This window comes from Macrosteles quadrilineatus, unplaced genomic scaffold (assembly GCF_028750875.1).
Source record: "Macrosteles quadrilineatus isolate MER2022 unplaced genomic scaffold, UCM_ALF_1.0 Scaffold_5__1_contigs__length_97177068, whole genome shotgun sequence".
NCBI lineage: Eukaryota > Metazoa > Arthropoda > Insecta > Hemiptera > Cicadellidae > Macrosteles > Macrosteles quadrilineatus.
In genome coordinates, this window is record NW_026542598.1 from 77659660 (window position 1) to 77678990 (window position 19331).

The 19331-nt window shown below is 35.0% G+C and overlaps 1 protein-coding gene across 1 annotated transcript; it reads left to right on the plus strand.

Annotated features, from left to right (window-relative positions):
• The first annotated feature begins 243 nt into the window (after window positions 1-243).
• On the plus strand, window positions 244-17506 carry LOC128994835 (tRNA (guanine(6)-N2)-methyltransferase THUMP3-like). The gene is made up of 8 exons (XM_054419641.1): window positions 244-550; window positions 1913-1996; window positions 5952-6330; window positions 7547-7725; window positions 10957-11142; window positions 12643-12780; window positions 13689-13801; window positions 17222-17506. The coding sequence occupies exons 1-7, from the start codon at window positions 347-349 to the stop codon at window positions 13797-13799; spliced, it is 1281 nt and encodes a 426-aa protein (XP_054275616.1). The 5' UTR covers window positions 244-346; the 3' UTR covers window positions 13800-13801; window positions 17222-17506.
• Window positions 17507-19331: the final 1825 nt, after the last annotated feature.

A 19331-nucleotide genomic window follows, 5' to 3' on the forward strand; every position in this document is an offset into this window, starting at 1 on the left:
CAAGGCTTACGTTAATTCATCTAACTGCGATAAATTGGGTGAAATATACATATTTTGAACATTTAGCAATAAGTGTAAAAACAATAATGACATATTGCGTTAGTTGCCAAATTTATGCTCATAATTTTAACAGTTACATAGCACACTTCAATGTTAGCTACATGGTAATAAGGAATAATAAGGAAATGTAAATAAAATGTAATGTATCAAAAAAACCAAAACAAAACAAAACAATGACTTAACCTAAAATGACAAGCGACAAGCACTGCATCCTCAGTTTTACGCTAACATAGTTACCTTTTATTATATTGTGACTAAATCAGTAATTTTATCATCGATTAAAAGTATGCATGACAATAATTACATCGCTGAATTAGATTCGATATTCAAAAATGATTATAACGGACTAATTACATTGGAAGCAACTGTGGATACTGGTTTTGAAGGGGTAGCTCTTGATGAGTGTAAGGAAATGTTTGGGGCTGAGACCCCTTCTTTTAAAACAAGAGGACGAATATTTTTTGTGATTCCTCAACATGAATATTATAAGGTATTTTAGGTTTTAAATATTTTTAAACCCTTGACGTGTTTTCAAAGTGAAGCGTTTGGACCATCTTACATCTTACATCGGACCTAAATCTTACAATGGACCTAATCTTGTTGACTAGCCTAGGCCTATCTAATGGGGCGAATTTTTGTCAGATAGCCTAGCATCAATTGATAGCTCTAAGACAAATGCGTCTGGGTCCAAAAAAATATCTCACTTGGAATGAAACCAGCCACCTTCAGATGGTAGGCGAACACTAGCCTATACAGACTCAATAGGCTTAGAAGACATGTTAATCATTAGTTAAGACTGTAGCGTGCTTGAGGGTTCTTAAAGCTTGATGTAAATGCAGAGCAAGTATAACTTAAAGGATGGTGCAGGATTGTGAATAGCCTATCCCTCACTTGATTAAAAATTATGTTTGGTCAGTGGTCTTAAGCATCTGGTAATATTAGGCCTAGTTAAGTTTACACCATTGTCAAAACTGTCTGAATGTTCCTTAGACAGGAGTGTTAATTAAGTTTAATAGCCCATAGAGCAACTTGCAACTAAGTTTTGACACACACTGCGTCCGGTCCGGTACATTCCAATCCAATGTTTTCTGCCGGATCCGTCAAATTTCCACACGTGCATCAGGCGTTCCAGTTCCTCCATAGGACAGCGGTACTGTGAGTTGATGAAGTGTTTAACCAACAACAAATAAAGGTAGTTTTGCCCTATAATTGCCCTAAAGCAATGACTGAAAGTGACATTAAAGAAGAGATCTTCGTAGCTGCAGCAGCTCTTGTCCTTGTGGCCCAGATCGTATAGCAAGGGTACTCCTGTACCAGCACAATCAGTTTCTCTTCTAACAAAATTGTGTAACAAAACGTACAGCGTAAACAAGCACCACAAAACCACGTCTGCTGCTACTGTCACTGTCATAGGGTGAGTAGAAGTCATCTGCGCATGCGGGAGCTCTCCGATCGCTTCTCATTCGAAATAATTTTACCGTACTGCACCTGATGCAGTCTGGGGACTTCCATTTGAATTCATGATTTTCAAATGGTTTCCGAATTTACCCGTTATGGCATGCCTGATCCGATTTTACAGGACCGGACGCAGTGTGTGACAAGCCCAAGGGACCTATTCTTTGGTTACAGTAACAATAAGTGTCAGCAGATGACAAATATGGGTGACTGAACTTACCGTCACTAAGTTACCTGTTTCAGTCTTGTACGGTTTTCCTAAAAATTATTAGTTAGCCTAGGCTGTACATTTTCCCACCTATTTATGAGGTAGGCTATAAAAATAATCCTCCATTTTTCCTATAGCATAAAGTCACTTTATTACATGAATGTTGTTTTTAATCTTGACACTTTTTAGGTACATTGTTTGAGGGCTGTTGATAACCTGTTTTTGATTGGTGCGGTTATCTCAAATCTTCTTTCCTCCACATCAAATGAAAAGGTAAATTAATTTGTATTTTACATTTTTTTGTGGTCACAAACTTTACCTAGCCTAATAACCTAACTTTACCTAGTAAGTAAAAATTTTAATTTCCTCTCATTTAAGCATGTAGGTACCGTACTTAGTATTGTGTAGGGTCAACCAGGGCTCTTATGATAGACCTACACTAAAAAAGTGAGGTTATTAAAATAAATAATAGTTGTAATAATTTGTAAAACTACTATTAACTGTCACATAGGGACTACTGCACACCAGGCCCGTTTTTGACCCTGTCAGCGCCCTAGGCACAACTAATAGTAGCACCCCTTTGCAATATATATACAGGTTGTCCACTGACCAGGAAAACGTTAATCCGTGAATTATGCTTGAGTTTTTTTGAACCGGGAATTATGCGTGAATTTTGTATATCCACCTGGAATTTTCAATTTGCTGCCACGTGACAACAGTGACATTTCCGTGACCGTGGGAGACAACAATATGTCTACAATCGGCCGCGATTATCAAAATTTTCCGCGATCGCAGATGACGATGGTGATATCTACAGAGCCGCGAGGGATGATCAGAATATTGCCGCGATCATGGAAGGCGATGATAATGGCCACACAAAGGCAGGAAATAGTAAGAATTTTGCCGCGATCACAGAAGACGATGATGATCGCCACACGACTGCGGGATATGATTAACATTTTGCCGCAATCGCGGGAAACAATAATTACCGCACGATGTCTTCACGACCGTAGGAGATGATTACTTACGATATCTACAGGACCACGGGAGATACAATAATGATTTCTACACGGCCGGGAGGGATGATAAGAATTATGCCGCGATCGCGCAAGACAATTATAATGCCCACATGACCGCGGGAAAAGATCAGAACTTTGCCTCATTCGCGGAAGACGATGATCTATACAATACATGGCCGAGGGAGTGGGAGATGATAACCATTTTGCCGCAATTGCAGGAGGCGATTACTATGTACAAACGACTGCGGGGGAGGATATAATGATGTCTTCAGGGCCGCGAGGGGTATTCAGTATTTTATCGCCATAGCGCAAGACGATGATAATCTCCTCACGACCGCGGGATATGTTCATATATTGCCGCGATCATGGAAGGCAATAATAATGTCTACATGGCCGAGAGAAATTATCAGAAGTTTACTGTGATCATGCAAATACAACCGCCAAATTTTTTATTTTCAAAATTTTTGGCGCCCCCCAAAAAAGTCAATTGCTCTGCACCCTATGCACGTGCCTACCATGCCTATTCGGTAAATCGGCCCTGCTGAACACTTCAGGAGTCACCGACCTCTTTTACTCAAGGGCCACATTGTAAATTTTGGGAAGAAAGGTGGGCCAGCAATGTTATAGTGCACTGAATACCCCCCCTCCCCCATAAACCCACAAACGTTTTCTAATCAAACCATTGTTTTTGAAACCTTCTTGCTAATTTTGTTGTTGTTATATTTAAATATTGTTTACCTGGGGCAAATAAAGCTGTATAACCAAACAAAACTATCCTTACGAGAGTTTCCATAATCATTGGAGGTACTATCACGGTATCACCAAGACTGCAAGATATGTTCACGGATGTTGCCTTGATCGCATAGAACGATCATCGGCGTATAGTATAAGATTAATAATAAATAAGATAATGTTCCTATGTTTGATTTCTATAGGCCATATGTGGTGGCTGCGCTGCCAATTGGTATGCTCAGAGTCATATGAAACACTACACACTCACAATTTAGTGGTGACTACCAGTCACAAACATGACTACTGTTCCTAGATTTGATATCAAACGCTTCTTAAAATAGATAAACATAACGGTTGTGATTGGGGCAAATGATTACAGTATCTCCTTAAGACGTTTATTTGTCATTTTTACATTTTTACATGCATGGACAAGTCAAGTTGTTTTCATACAATTGTATGCGTCACATATTCAATGAATACCTTAAAAATATAAGACATAATCTGAGGTTCAATAAAATATAAAAATACAATAATACAGTGTACATGGCGAGAGATTGCAAAAAATTAGAAAATTAGAAAATATGTCTATATATAATGCTCTATGCAATTTCATTAAATAAATTATGAGGCAGATCAAAGTATTCTTTTACATTATAGAGTGGGTTACTTATTAAAAATGCATGCACTTTTCTCTTGAAAATCTTGTCATCTAAACAAATCACAGCCGTTGGTAATCGGTTATAAAGCCTAATGCCCATAACAATGTGACCGGACCTATTTTTTTCTAAACGAACTTGTGGTACATTTATTTTTCTACAGTTTCTAGTGCTAAAACTATGTATATCATTTCTGCAATCATAATTGTCCCTATTTTTGTGGGTAAACAATAAAAGTTGGAAAATATACAAATTAACTGTTGTCATGACACCAAATTCTTTAAATAGCGGTTTACAGTGTGCTAATCTATCAGCCTTCATAACCATTCTAATAACCTTTTTTTGTAATAACAATACTTCCTGAATTTTACTCGAACTACCATAGAACATCAGACCATAGCTTGCTAATGATTGAAATAGTGCAAAATAGGCTGACTTAATATAATCAAAAGGTACATAATGAATTAATCTACTGAACAGAAATATAACCCTTGAAAGACGACTTAACAGATTTTCAATATGTGGGGACCAAGATAATTGCTTATCAACTATGACTCCTAAGAACTTAACATACTCATTCGAAACTAATCTATCAGGTACACTTCTAAGACTAAATATTACATTTTTTGTCTTTTCATTATTTAAAAGTAATGAATTAGCAGCAAACCAGTCAGTAAAATTACTCTCTGCCACGTCAACATCATCAGAAAGCTGTTCTATATCAGGTCCACACGACAAAAAGGTTGAATCATCTGCATATAAGTAGGTACTACAAAGGACATTACTGGGCAGATCATTAATGGTCACTAAAAAAAGAAATGGTCCCAAAATGGACCCTTGGGGGACCTCACATACCACCCCCAGTGTAGCAGATCGCTCACCCTCCACACAGACCACTTGCCTCCTATTTGAGAGGTATGAACTGAGAAGGAGGTATCCTTGATCGCAGGACACGATTAAGGTGTAGACATGATGGTGGGAGCAATAATATGTGGCCATTTACTGTCATGAAAATACATTTAAATATTATTTTGATACAATTTTAATGAATTTCTTGCTTGTCAGAACGATTTGGTAATCAAAACAGATGCCGGTTCCAATTTACTTGGATTATCAGGATTCTGGACCATCAGGACTCTTCTAACCATCACCCATCATAACGTGAAACTATACCTGGTTGCTGTTTAAAGCAATAGTACCTATTTTGATAGGCAAGTAGCATGCATTTTGTTTTGATAAATATTATTTAAAATGCATTTTGTTTTTTGTAAAAATATATACCGTATATAGTGCCACAATTGATGGCACACAGCAGTGGCATTTAAATAGGGGCACTGGTGTGGTGACCTTGTGTGCAAAGCCCGTTAAGTAGAACGAAACAAACTATATTATTGAAAAAGGTTTTAAGCAGTTAACAAAGGGGGAGCTAGCTGGTCTAGTGGTTAGAGCGCGGGACTCCGGTTCCTGGGGTCCCGGGTTCAAATCCCGCCAAATCACCAATGGATTTTATTCAAGTGATAATGCCGTAACCCCTAGGTCTAGCCTGAAGTAATGTGGAAAATGATTCCGGGCTCGTGCATAGCATCCTAGGACAAAAAAGCAGTTAACAAACCATTATACCAATGTTAACTGGTCATTAGACAAACTTGACAATCAATGGAAAATTATCAACAATAAAAAAATCTGTAATACCAACAAATGGATGAGGGCTATTCAGTTATGATTTCTAAAATTCTATGTGAATGATTTGATTTGTACAGTTGCATCAACATTCTTAAACTTACCTCATTAAAATAATATACAGTATTTTCTTGTTTTCAGGAAGCTGATCTCGAAGAAATCAAAACACTACCGGACAAACTTGAGTGGAAGGACTCTTTAAAAATATGGAAAGACTGTGTAGGTTTCAATGGTGTCTTGTATCCGTCAAAAGAAGAACAAGAAGAAGGAAACAGAACAAAGATTGCACAGTTGGAAATTTTAAAGTCACTAGGTGTAACTGACCGTATTGCCATAACGGAAAGTCTCAACTCGTTTTCTCCGTTTTTGAGATACCGAGTTACCTGTAATAGAGTTGGAACACATTCTTTTGGTTCGATGGACGCAGCAAAAGATTTTGGTGGGAGACTTCACGATTTATTCAATTGGGTCATTGATTTGACTACCTACAATATTGATGTAGTATTGAACATCTGTAACAGTAAGTATTTAAGACCAAATTGTCAAGTTGTATATTATAAACTAAAAGTTAGGCTTTAACGGTAGATCAGGTTGGAGATGACAGCCTTTTTTAACCGTTGAAGCCTACCTTCTACGTTCTAGGCTCCCAAAGACAAATACCAAGATTTAAATATACCGGTATCTATCGTTGTATTTTGAAGATATTGTAGGAGGGATAGTTAGGAACTCGGTGATTGTTAATAGTGTTGTTTTTTTAGTTTAGAAGGATTTTTTATTTAGGTAATATAATAATATATCAATGATTCTGCTTTTAGACTAATATTTGTAAACTCTTTTCTCTACGCCAGTGGCATTTTAATTTAAGTCAATGTTAGATTAAACGCTTTTAAGGGAAAGCGGTCCAAACTCATTAAAATTTTTTAGATGTGCCGGGAATTGAATCCGCCCCTCCCGCACCAAAGTCCGAGACGCTAACCACTAGGTTAGCAAAATACACCCAAAAAATTTAATTTAATAAACCTAGCCTTTTGGATTTCTGAATGTTGTTACATTGTAGGTTGCGAAATGCAATAAGCTAGTAATAATTGACAACTAACTAGTCAATATTTTAACCAGAGTGCTACAGTGCTTAAAAAGTAGCGCTCATGTTGTAGCTAAAATAATTCTGTTTCTAACCTGAGAAAAGTCAGCAGCCTTTTGATGGATTGAAACTAGGCAAGCTGTCCTTGATCTTGAGCTTTTAACAACTGATCCTGGCCAAATAACAGGTGGTGTGGTCCCACAACTTTGTATAGTCAACTCTAATAGAACTGGTGGTTGATTAATACCAGCTGGCCTATTTAAAACATTATCTTGACCCACCAGTTCTATTTAGTGTAGGATTTCACTCCATTTTACACTTATCATTCATAGATATCAACACTTGCAAGACAAAGGGCATAAGTACATATCATAGGCTAATATCATATGTACAGCACTCGCCTTGTCTTGAAGTGATAACTTGACACCTTGAGGCCTGAAGGTGGTTCAGAAGAACCGAAACTAGTTGCCAAAATCAGCAACAAAGGATTACTATATGCAGGTATTGTAAACTATTTTAAGTATAAAGCAACAGCTTTATTTCAAAGTTATGAGTAGGCTACCTATTATTTTTTAATTTAATGAGTAGGCCTACCTTTGATACTCATCACTGGTACACGATATTGAACAGATTTGGTGGTACCTACATGTTACAGACAAAGCGTATGTGGGCCTCGGATTGACTCGGTTGTCCAAACATCGACGCAACATTACACACTTTGGCCCGACAACTCTACGAGCCACAGTGTGCTACGGACTGCTGCGGCTCGCCTCGCCTCAGCCTGGAGACATAGTTATTGATCCTCTGTGTGGCGGAGGATCCATACCTATTGAGGTGTGTACTGGTGTGATAAAATATTGTATTTTTAGAACGGTAGGTTGGACGAGCAAGAGTATCCAGTATCCAGTAGGTGGAACAGTAGGCCAAATTGTAGGCCTTTTGCGTTTACCTTCAGGTACCTATGAACTGCATATAGATAGATTCTTCTTCTGCTGCTTAGATTCTTCTTGCATATTTCATATTGCCTATTAGCTGTCTGAGTCAGGTCCCTGCTCTTCATCATGGTTCCATGGGTTCTTATCCTTACCTTAGCTCTCTACAGTCAAAAGGAACTTCCTACACCCCCCCCCCCTCTTTAATCTGGAAGGAACGTAGGTGATTTTTAGATAAAAAACAAAGTTCTTGTGCTTGATAAAGTTGTGAGTGGTGATACAAAAATGTAACATGTTTTTTTTACCCATATTACAAAAGTATAATTTTATATAAAAACTAAAATGCAAGCATAAGAATCACATTCCACCTCAGCATTAAAATAACCATTTTCAATATTCTCTTTTACTTTAATCACAAACTTTAATACTTAAACTATTAACTATGATCGAACTTAACGACCACAACATCATATTAATATTAGTTTGGAGAGCACAGATTGTAGATACTGTATAAGGAAACCTATTATTACAATCTAGTGACTGACAGATAGCGCATTTGAAACCATATAAATGAAAATATGATGAAATTGGAAATATATAGTATCAGGCACTGGTGATTGCTTAAGGCTGAGGGTCTACCGCTGTAGCAAACTAAATCCGCTAGGCAGCGCGGTGGTGTCGCCGCTTGGAGTGCGCTGCATTCCCTCTCTCTCTCTCGCACTCTGACTCAGCTTAGCATGCCATCACTTTGAGTTGCCGTACCGACCCACCTCCCTAGTCCTTGCCTGCCTAGCCACTGCTGTCTTGTCTCATTCTACCACTGATGGTCTACTTCAGTTGGCTATAATCAACCTAAGGATGTTTGACAATATACTAACGTAGAAATATTTAATTTTATTAAGCTGTATAAAAGAAAAAAAAGTTAAAGCGAGTAAAATTTTTACTATTTAGATTTTTAATTTGTATTTCAAACAATTTTGCTACAAAATTACCGGTTCATTTAATACTGGTAACCTTCGTAATGACGATTTGTTCTATAAATAGCTAACCTTTCTTTCTTTGAATTGACAACAAAATCACACCATTGCCTTTGAGTTATGTCAATTTGTCCCTGCACTTGATAAAAATAATTGTGATTACGTTTTAGTCGCAAGCACCCATCTTAAATATTCAAGCACAATTTGTTTTGATTGTCGTTGGCAGTGTGAATTAGGGTTTGGTTAGTGACAGAATGAAGACATTTTACTTCCACCAAACCGTCTGAGCCAACCAAACCATTGGGACTTGCCCCCAGGAAATGCAAATCCTTATCAATGAACAGTTCGCACTTGGTAATCAAATTATAAGTCTTGTCTTCATACATGCTAAGTAACAACATCTATTACTTATTTAATAATACGCAAGCAGGTTTTTTGTGACAATTACTCCTCCGAAACTACTGAACCGATTGGCATGTTTTTGGTGTCATTAGAAAGAGCGTAACGTGAAGTTGTGCAGGAAACTTTCTTTTTAGGGAAATATTTTTTAGGATTTTTTGAGAGGATAGCAGTTTTACCTGAATGGGAAAGAGTCCAAACTGGCACAGGAAACACAAAACAAAACTTTACACTATATACACAAAACATTAGAATATTTCACTGTCACTGACAGCATTTTCAACTAAGGAAGAGAGAGTTTCCCTTCCTTTTTAGGGAAATAAGTAGAGAGTGAGGCCCTGGGGCCCTTTTAAGTTTCGTATTCCTCCATAAGATTAACATGGAAAACAAACATTGTTATGAAACTCCAGCTGCTGTCAAAAATTAAAAGTGAGAAGAAGAGCATTATGTTAATTATAAAATCGTGACAGAGAGGTTTTGCAGAAAATCAGGTAATTAATGGTTATTTGGTACTATTAAAATAAAGACTGAAATTTGTAAACGTACTGGCGACAATGGGTGACACCATGCAGACTATATCATTGACAAAGACCAACATGGATAACATATTGCGGCTATAAGTGGGAAACATTTGTAGAATACACTAAAAGCCAGATCAGCTTTTGAAAAATGATAAAATATTTACAAGAAATGTTGATTATATTGAACTATTAAGTACATTGTGAGTACGAGATTACCATTAGTTAAGTAATCTTTGAGTTGACTCTTTTATTCAAACTCTTAGTAATTTATTACTTATATTTGTTTATAAATAAGTTATTTGTTTTAAATAACTCCTTTACTTCTTTGTGATTGCTTGATTTCGAGCAAAATGTACCCTAGTACTTATTTAATACGCAAGCAGATTTTTTGTGACAATTACTCCTCCGAAACTACTGAACCGATTGTCATGTTTTTGGTGTCATTGGAAAGAGCGTAACTTGAAGTTGTGTAGGAAACTTTTTTTTTAGGGAAATAATGAGAGAGTGAGGCCCTGGAGCCCCTTAAAGTTTCGTATTTCTCCATAAGATTCACATGGGAAACAAAAATTGTTATGAAACTCCAGCTGTTGTCAGAAATTAAAAGTAAGAAGAACATATGTTAATTGTAAACAGTGTTTGTCGTAAATATTACAATGGCAAAAAGCGAGAGAGCCTGGATAAAAATTGATATACTAAAAAGAAAACTAAATTAACACTGTGCTGTATTTCCTAGTAATCATTGAGAGAGTCGATTTGCAAACTATGAAAACACAGGAAACTCATAGAACACCACCAAGGAGAAGTAATAGACATATTTTTTTTTTTTTTAGAATTTATAATCGTTATTATGGACAACCTAATAACCTAGGAAATACAGCACAGTGTTAATTTAGTTTTCTTTGTAGTATATCAATTTTTATCCAGGCTCTCTCGCTTTGTTTTGTTGTGTTTTTTGTTTGTTTCCGCAACCGTGTGAGTTATTCAGGATTTTGATGCGATCGCAAGTAACAATGAATATGATGTTGCCCACAGACATGGGAGATGAACATGATTTTGCAACAATTCTGGTTTTTAGTGGTAATAAATGCACTTAAGCTTACCCCAAATTTACAAATATTAGAGCTAATGCTGTTTTTCTACTGGTAGCCATTTCATCAGACATTCTAAATCTTGATCCTCTCTTTAAAAGTTGAATTTCTTCCTAGGTTAGTGTGTTAACAAATATTTACTGTCCAGAGTGCGTTGGCATATCCACTGACATACAACATTTGTGGAGACGCTCATGAAAAAGCCGTTGTTCGAAGCCTAAACAACATTGACTCTCTGGGACCAAAGAAAACTGTACCAGTGGATGTTTTACATTGGAATGCCACCAAATTGCCACTGCGAAGTTCCTCTGTGGATGTCTTCGTCACAGATTTGGTAAGTCTTATTAAACTAGATTTAAAATAGTTTAATTGGTGTAAAATATTTAATATATCGACCAATATTTAAGTGAAAAGATAAAAAGCAATAAACAGCAAGATGTAATGTGTAGGTACATTTAAGTCTTTTGCTAACCAACACAAGTAGACTCCTCATCCCATTGTAATTTTGAAGCTCGTTTTTCGTGTCTAGAGTTCATTTCCGGTGACACTGATCGCCAGTTTTGGTCAAATTTTGTTTCTATTAATAAGTGTTAATTTTATGGTTTGTGCTTAAATGTTTAGTTATATAACCAAGGGACGAGTTATTGTTTATGATTAGATTGTTTTGTTTGGTTAATCGAGGTTTTAAATTATTGTAATAACGAGAAACAAATTGTAAACAAAACACAACCTCTACAGTGCACAGGATAGACAATACAATCGTCTTCAGCTGATCCATAAAGATGAGAAATATACGTAGGGAGTACGTTTTATCTATGGTATCATAGCCTTGGTGTCACAGAAAGAAATTTGTTCTTCCATACAAAATCATAAGCGCAACACTATGTCACAGTGGTGGATAGATGTACTAAAGTTGCTACAGCCAGCTTATTTACCTAAAACATGGGATATGGCAGTAAATCTATCCACAAGTGTGACGTCATGGATTCTGCAGCATGGCCTGTTTTTTTAGTGGAGTCTTGTTAGAATAGTACTGTAGTAAATTAAGTAACGAACATGGTGCTGATCTCAGATTTGAATTAGCTTGCTTGATCTCAACGGAAACTAGTGTAGTTGGATGGTCTTTGGATTACAATAGTGTCTCTGAAATACTTAATTAAAGTGTATTACTAATGTTGTCATCATGTTCATTATCATTCATTTGCTTTCATGTTTTCCATTTACACATTCTGATTGTCCACAAAATTCTTAGAATGAGAGATGTGTTCTACCTCCATTACTACCACTTTCCTTAACATCATCTCAATCCGAAGATGCATCCATCAATAAATAATAAATAATAATCAGTAAATAAATGTATTGTGTTGTATTGTACTTAGATTATTCTCCTAAACCAGAGGTGATAAGGCGTGTGTGGTACATAAAATATTGCCTAGACCTTTAAGTACCTTTAAACATTACAGTGACACTTGATAAATAGTATAACAATGATCAATCACATGCTAACCTTGTGTCTTAATACGTAGCAACTACACCTGTATGGATTTGAAGGTACAGTGACGTTGGGTGTAATAGGAAGCTTGACAACAGTTGCTTGCAACAAAACCCAAACTTCATCTCAAGCACCTACTGGAGCAGAGAGTTAACTTCTGAAAAGATCTACGCTAAACGATTTTAAGTTTACTATATTGGTTATTGGTTAGGCCCTTCATCAATATTATTTTTTAAAACTAATTTCCAAACTGGTTTCAACTAGGCCTATTTGTTTAATTATTTAGTGTTAGGTATGGTTGGTTTAGTAAACTATATTCCTGAATTGTTTTCATGTTTCTAGCCTTTTGGTAAGAGGAGCGGGCACAAGACAGATAACAGATTGCTGTATAAGAATGTGTTGTTGGAGCTCGGGAGAGTCGTAAGGCCCAACACTGGCCGAGCTGTACTCTTGACTCACGACAGGCGGACGTTTGTACGGGTGAGTTGTACTACAGTGTGTTAAGTTGAATTATGAAGGCCCTGGTTTTACACTGCAGGTATGTGATGTACACTTTGTCCTGCTTAGTTTTAACCATGTTTCTTTTACAGCCTTATTACACGAGGTAGCCTGGCGACGCACTGGCTATCAAACCAAGTAGCCAGAATGTTTCTAGTTTTAAAACCAGTAGCGACAGTTGTGGTGACAGGGCTCGGTAGCCAGTCGGTTGCCAAATTGTGGCTACGTTGCTGGCTAGTGGCTACCTTTGTGTAATAACATCTATTAGAATCAATGCTCCATGATAGACTGAGCAGCCAGTACCAAAGCTGGCGACATCATCAGGCTACCTCGTTTAATAAGGGCCTTAATGTTTGGAACTGTTTTGATTCTGATTGATTTAACAAAAGTGCAATCAAATTCAAACTTTAACTGTAGCACAAAGTGATTATATAGATGCAAAAACTATTGTTAGGGATGGTTGTTCAGAATTTGGTGCTGGTGCAATTTAACATCAAATAGACAATAGACAAACATATCTATGGAAGAAAATCTCAACAAATTACTAGTGCTTGTTTCAAGGACTTTACTGATCTGTGAAAGATGGTATGATTGTCTAGAATGTGAGGTTATTGCATGGGCTGCAGGACGATTTTTTAGTTGGTAACAAAATTAGAATCCTAATAGGCTATACACCAAGACTTTCACTACTCAAAAAGTAAGACCTAGACAATGTACCAGAGATGATCACACCAGGCAGCCACATGTGTGTACTTTCCTTTGAATGTGATCGCAACTCAATTCCAGAAAAATTTTAATCATGCTTTTTAGAGGAATCAAATTGAGATTGAGTTTTGAGCGAACCTTGAAAGTATCTTGAACCTTCTTGTCCTAACTGGTCGTATGTACAGGTGCTGCCTCAGACGCAAGGCTTGTGGAAGCAGACCAAAGTACTTGGTGTCAACCTCGGAGGCTTACAAGCTGGCGTGTTCCAACTGCTACGGACCAGTAAACTTCTCTGAATGTAAGCATAGTACTAATGTAGAGTAATGTTAAAATATTTAAAATGTGTTGAATGATGGATTTGTCCTAATTATTTTCCTCTTTTTTGTCTTGTCTTTTATTTAACCTCAAATCACTCAACCTACAAAATTGTGTGTCAGTCTAAGCCATACAATTCCTAAACCTTTAACTTGCATTGGTACAAAACTCATATTGATAATATTGATACTAAGGGAATTCAGACTGGTTGTTTTGACTTGCCTAAGCTAAGGCTACAACTAATTGTGCCTATTTATATATTTTTCTAAGTATGAAAACTATATGGTCATCAAAGTAAAACCCTCCAGGCTGAGACTGTAGTTAGACATTCTGGGGTAGAGTAAGTCATGTGTGTGATCATTGTTAGACTTGTTGCCATCGGCCAGTGCTCACTGAGAGTCTTTGGTGATATCAACGATATCGTAGTTGTAGTGTTATAGTGTTACAGCTATAAGGACTTTGCACGGAGCTCACAGACATGTTCACTCTAGAAACGTCCTATATCAGTTTGCCCTAAGTATAACTGCAGAACAAGTAATTACTACAGCTACGAGCCCTGCACATAGAGCGAATTTGGGGTGCAGTGACCTGCATGAATACAAAATAAATATACCAAAAATATTTTTTTACAAATGCACAACACCTGCTATAGTTTAGTTTCTTCCATTTAGGCTACAGTAGAACCTCGCTAATCCGTCACCTACGTGACCGGGAGCATGGTTGGAACAGCAAAAAGGACGGATTAACAGAGGAACGCGTTTATTGACATAAAAACGTAGTAAAACTGTATTTTGAACAGACCAAGGATAACTGATAACCACTGTTAATCCAACATGAGATAAAACAGTTATTTCCAACTCATAAACTAAATGGACGTTAATGTAATAATTTGCATATTACATCATAAAAATACAAAATTAATTATGTTATGTCATTATCCTTGGTTCAGTAATAAAAACTGTAACCTGTAATGCTTAAAATCACAGCTTTTTCAAACTGTTTTGTTGACAGTCAAAGCTTTTACTCAAACAAACAGATTGCCAAACATTGTACAGAAAAATAAATAACAGAACATTAAAAGTCTAATAAGCTACTGCTAGTCATAGGCTACTGCTACGCTGTTTCAGGACAGAAGAATGTCGATAAAAACATTAGATAACTACGACGGCGTAGAATGTAGAAGGACCATGGAGTAATATTTTCTTTGTAAAATTCTGACTTTTAATCTAAAAATTTTGACTTTTAATCTCAAAATTTTGAATTTAATCTCAAAATTTTACCTTTTAATCAAAAATTTTGCCTTTTAATCTCAAAATTTTGACTTTTAATCTCAAAATTTTGAATTCAATCTCAACATTTTACCTTTTAATCAAAAAATTTTGCCTTTTAATCTCAAAATTTTGACTTTTAATCTCAAAATTTTGACTTAATCTCAAAATTTTGACTTTTATTCTCAAAACTTTGACTTTTATTCTCAAAATTTTGACTTTCAATTTCAAAATTTTGACTTTCAATCTCAAAATTTCGACTTTTAATCTCAAAGTTTTGACTTTTAATCTCAAAATTTTGACTTTTTATCTCAAAGTTTCGACTTTTAATCTTAAAATGTTGACTTTTAATCTCAAAATTATGACTTTTTATCTCAAAATTTTGACTTTTAATCTCAAAATTTTGACTTTCAATCTCAAAATTTTGACTTTCAATCTCAAAATTTTGACTTTTAATCTCAAAATTTTGACTTTCAATCTCAAAATTTTGACTTTTTATCTCTAAATTTTGACTTTTTATCTCAAAATTTTGACTTTTTATCTCAAAGTTTTGATTTTTAATCTTAAAATTTTGACTTTTAATCACAAAATTATGACTTTTAATCTCAAAATTTTGACTTTCAATCTCAAAATTTTGACTTTCAATCTCATAATTTTGACTTTTAATCTCAAAATTTTGACTTTTAATCTAAAAATTTTGACTTTTAATTAAAAAATTTTGACTTTTAATCTCAAAATTTTGACTTTTATTCTCAAAATCTTGACTTTTTATCTCAAAATTTTGACTTTTATTCTCAAAATTTTGACTTTCAATTTCAAAATTTTGACTTTCAATCTCAAAATTTTGACTTTTAATCTCTAAATTTTGACTTTTAATCTCAAAATTTTGACTTTCAATCTCAAAATTTTGACTTTTAATCTCAAAATCTTGACTTTTTATCTCAAAATTTTGACTTTTAATCTCAAAATTTTGACTTTTATTCTCAAAATTTTGACTTTCAATTTAAAAATTTTGACTTTCAATCTCAAAATTTTGACTTTTAATCTCAAAATTTTGACTTTTAATCTCAAAATCTTGACTTTTTATCTCAAAATTTTGACTTTTAATCTCAAAATTTTGACTTTTATTCTCAAAATTTTGACTTTCAATTTCAAAATTTTGACTTTCAATCTCAAAATTTTGACTTTTAATCTCAAAGTTTTGACTTTTAATCTCAAAATTTTGACTTTAATCTCAAAATTATGACTTTTAATCTCAAAATTTTGACTTTCAATCTCAAAATTTTGACTTTTAATCTCAAAATTTTGACTTTCAATCTCAAAATTTTGACTTTTAATTTCAAAATTTTGACTTTTTATTCTCAAAATTTTGACTTTCAATCTCAACATTTTGACTTTTAATCTCAAAATTTTGACTTTTAATCTCAAAATTTTGACTTTTAATCTCAAAATTTTGACTTTAAATCTTAAAATTATGACTTTTAATCTCAAAATTTTGACTTTCAATCTCAAAGTTTTGACTTTCAATCTCAAAATTTTGACTTTTAATATCAACATTTTGACTTTTAATATCAAAATTTTGACTTTTAATATCAAAATTTTTACTCTTAATATCAAAATTTTGACTTTTATTCTCAAAATGTTGACCTTTAATCTCAACATTTTGACTTTTAATCTCAATATTTTGACTTTTAATATAAAAATTTTTACTTTTATTCTCAAAATTTTGACTTCTAGCTCAAAATGTATACTTGTATTATTGAATTCTACAACGTCGTATTTATTGCAAGCCCTTTTACAACTGGAGCTCAATTACTGTTTAAATCATCACGGTCAGACCAAGCGAGGAGTCGGACCATCAGAGGTCGGATTAGCGAGGATAAGCACACCATGTAAACCTAAGAAATTTAACCTAAATATAAATATAAAAATAAGTATTTTGGTACTTGTGAAAATGTGCTCTGTATTGGAACACGGCTCGCACGGTCCTTGAGCCGGCTCTGATTCATCGCCAGTTCTGTTGTTTCAGAGAAAAGTTATTTGTACTAAAAAGATTTGATATGGTAATTTAGTTTGTATTGTTATAGGTATTGAGATTTTTTACCTTATTTTACCAAATATCACTTGTTTCTCAGGTGCTGGTGAAGTATCAGCTGAAACCAGATGTTCCTAGGAAAGAAGGTGATATGGCGGACACTTTGGCTGAATACATAAGGAATATGAATGTTAATGGGGACAAGATTGTGAAAATGCTAAGGATGGAACCAGTATTTAAACTAAAAAGAAACTGATGAAGGAAGAGAAAATGAACAAACAAATCCTACTACCATGCCAATTGCTCAACTGCTAGCAAATATAATCAATGGCTTGGTTTTGGATGTCAAATATTTTGTTTGTAGTAAAAGTAAATGAGTGGTCTATGTAAATTTTACATTCATTGCCAACTTTTTATACACCCAAACTTATAAGTTAAGCACACTTTTCCGGATTCCTATGGCCTCAGGTACAATACAGAGCGCTGCTCTGACATCGGGTCCCATTTAGTTGTGTGTAAATTTGTTAAGGGTGGCTCAGAGCGGTGAGTGACAGTAAGCGGTGCCACCCAGCGCCACTCATGGTTCCAAGTCCAGATCAATTTTCGCAAAAACGCCGCTCTCCACTCAGATTCTAGTAAAGTGTACACATCAGCTACAGAGCTGCAAATGGCACCACTCGTAGATAGTTTGTCTAATTCAATATTCAAAGTTGATGTCACAACACAACTACTATTAATATGGCCAGTTGCGTTACTACTATGGCACCATAAAAATATTCCCTTTGTATTTTTTACCCTCAATACATGTTATAAACACTGTAGCAATTTACTTTGTATTTTGATGTAGTCTTCACATCATCTTGATCTAGATTTCTATGAACCATATCTTGAAGACTTAAACAAAACAAAACAAACAGTAGACAGTTTGGGTGAAAATTGACAGAATGAGTGGATTATTTGTGGGCTGTTAATCAAATCAAGCATCGTGCTACCTGTGTTACATTAAGGGAGTCTGGGGTAATAGCAGCCACCTTGGGGAAAATCACTATAAAAACCAGGATTTTAGTTCAGAGAGGCTGTTATTCTCATAATTACATGTTATGAGATATCATAATTACATTGTTGTAAAATATTATTTTACACCAATGTAAACCTAAGAAAGTTAACCTAAATTAATTATTGAGTCAAACAACAAAAATAAAATAATTTCTTTGATCACCATTTTTTCACTCTTGAGGTCATGAGAGTCTCAGTCTGCAATCGTTACAATTGATGTATACCTGGATTAATAGGGTAAATGGAAATTGATTATTTGAAAGTGTTTTTTTGTTTTATCAATATCCATAATGGCTGATTAATATTGGTTATTGTTTTTTTAGTTAACTTTGACCTAAACAATTTGTTTTTTATTTTAAAGCTGCAAAAGCAAGTAATTAGGTGATAAGTGAAGCAATGGAGGTCAAGAGAGTTCTCTATTACTCAACAGCAGAATTGGGTCAGTGTCTAGGGCAACTTGCTTGGACTCAAAGTCATTATCTCAATAAAACACCCACAACTCTTTTATCTGACTTTTCAGCATGTTAACATGTTTGATAATTTTAGTATTCAACTAAGAAATCAAAGGTTCAGTTATTCATCCACTAAAGGTTCTTGTGTTTGACTAAAATGGTTTTGGAAGATTTTCTGTTGTTGATTTAGGTAATGAAATTGTGTCATTTTCCATATGTATTGGACTCATGATATGTTTCCTATAAATGGGCTTCCTTGATATTATTTGTTATACATATTTGCTCTACGGGGTTTTTAATCAGTGCTAAACTAAATTAAAGTAAGGCACTAATAAATTAAAGGGTAACCTCAGGGTATCATCAGGTAGCCTAAGATCAAACCATAAATAACTAAATAAATCGTTGTAAAAGTATCAATTTTCCAGTAAAAGTATCAAGAATTGAAACCAAGACACTAAGTCTTTGACGTCCTGCCTTACTTCTGTATTGCAGAACAACCAATCCCCCAGATAGGTAACAACAATCATTGGTTATCTCATGCAAAGTACAACACTGGTCTGCAACCACAAAAACAACTTTCGGTCATTCCTTATGTAAATTCCTAATAATTACATCTATGGGAGTTTTAGGGGAGGTGGTTCTACGTCTGCAGTGTTGGAGATCAACAACTTGTTCAAACTACCTTAACAAAGATCCACAATG

Bases quoted from the DNA above. Each gene is read 5' to 3' on its own strand.
- LOC128994835 (XM_054419641.1), top strand. From the start codon at position 347: ATGCATGACAATAATTACATCGCTGAATTAGATTCGATATTCAAAAAT. The intron at 6,331-7,546 runs GTAAGTATTTAA...TACATGTTACAG, and splicing joins AGTATTGAACATCTGTAACA to ACAAAGCGTATGTGGGCCTC. The intron at 12,781-13,688 runs GTGAGTTGTACT...TCGTATGTACAG, and splicing joins ACAGGCGGACGTTTGTACGG to GTGCTGCCTCAGACGCAAGG.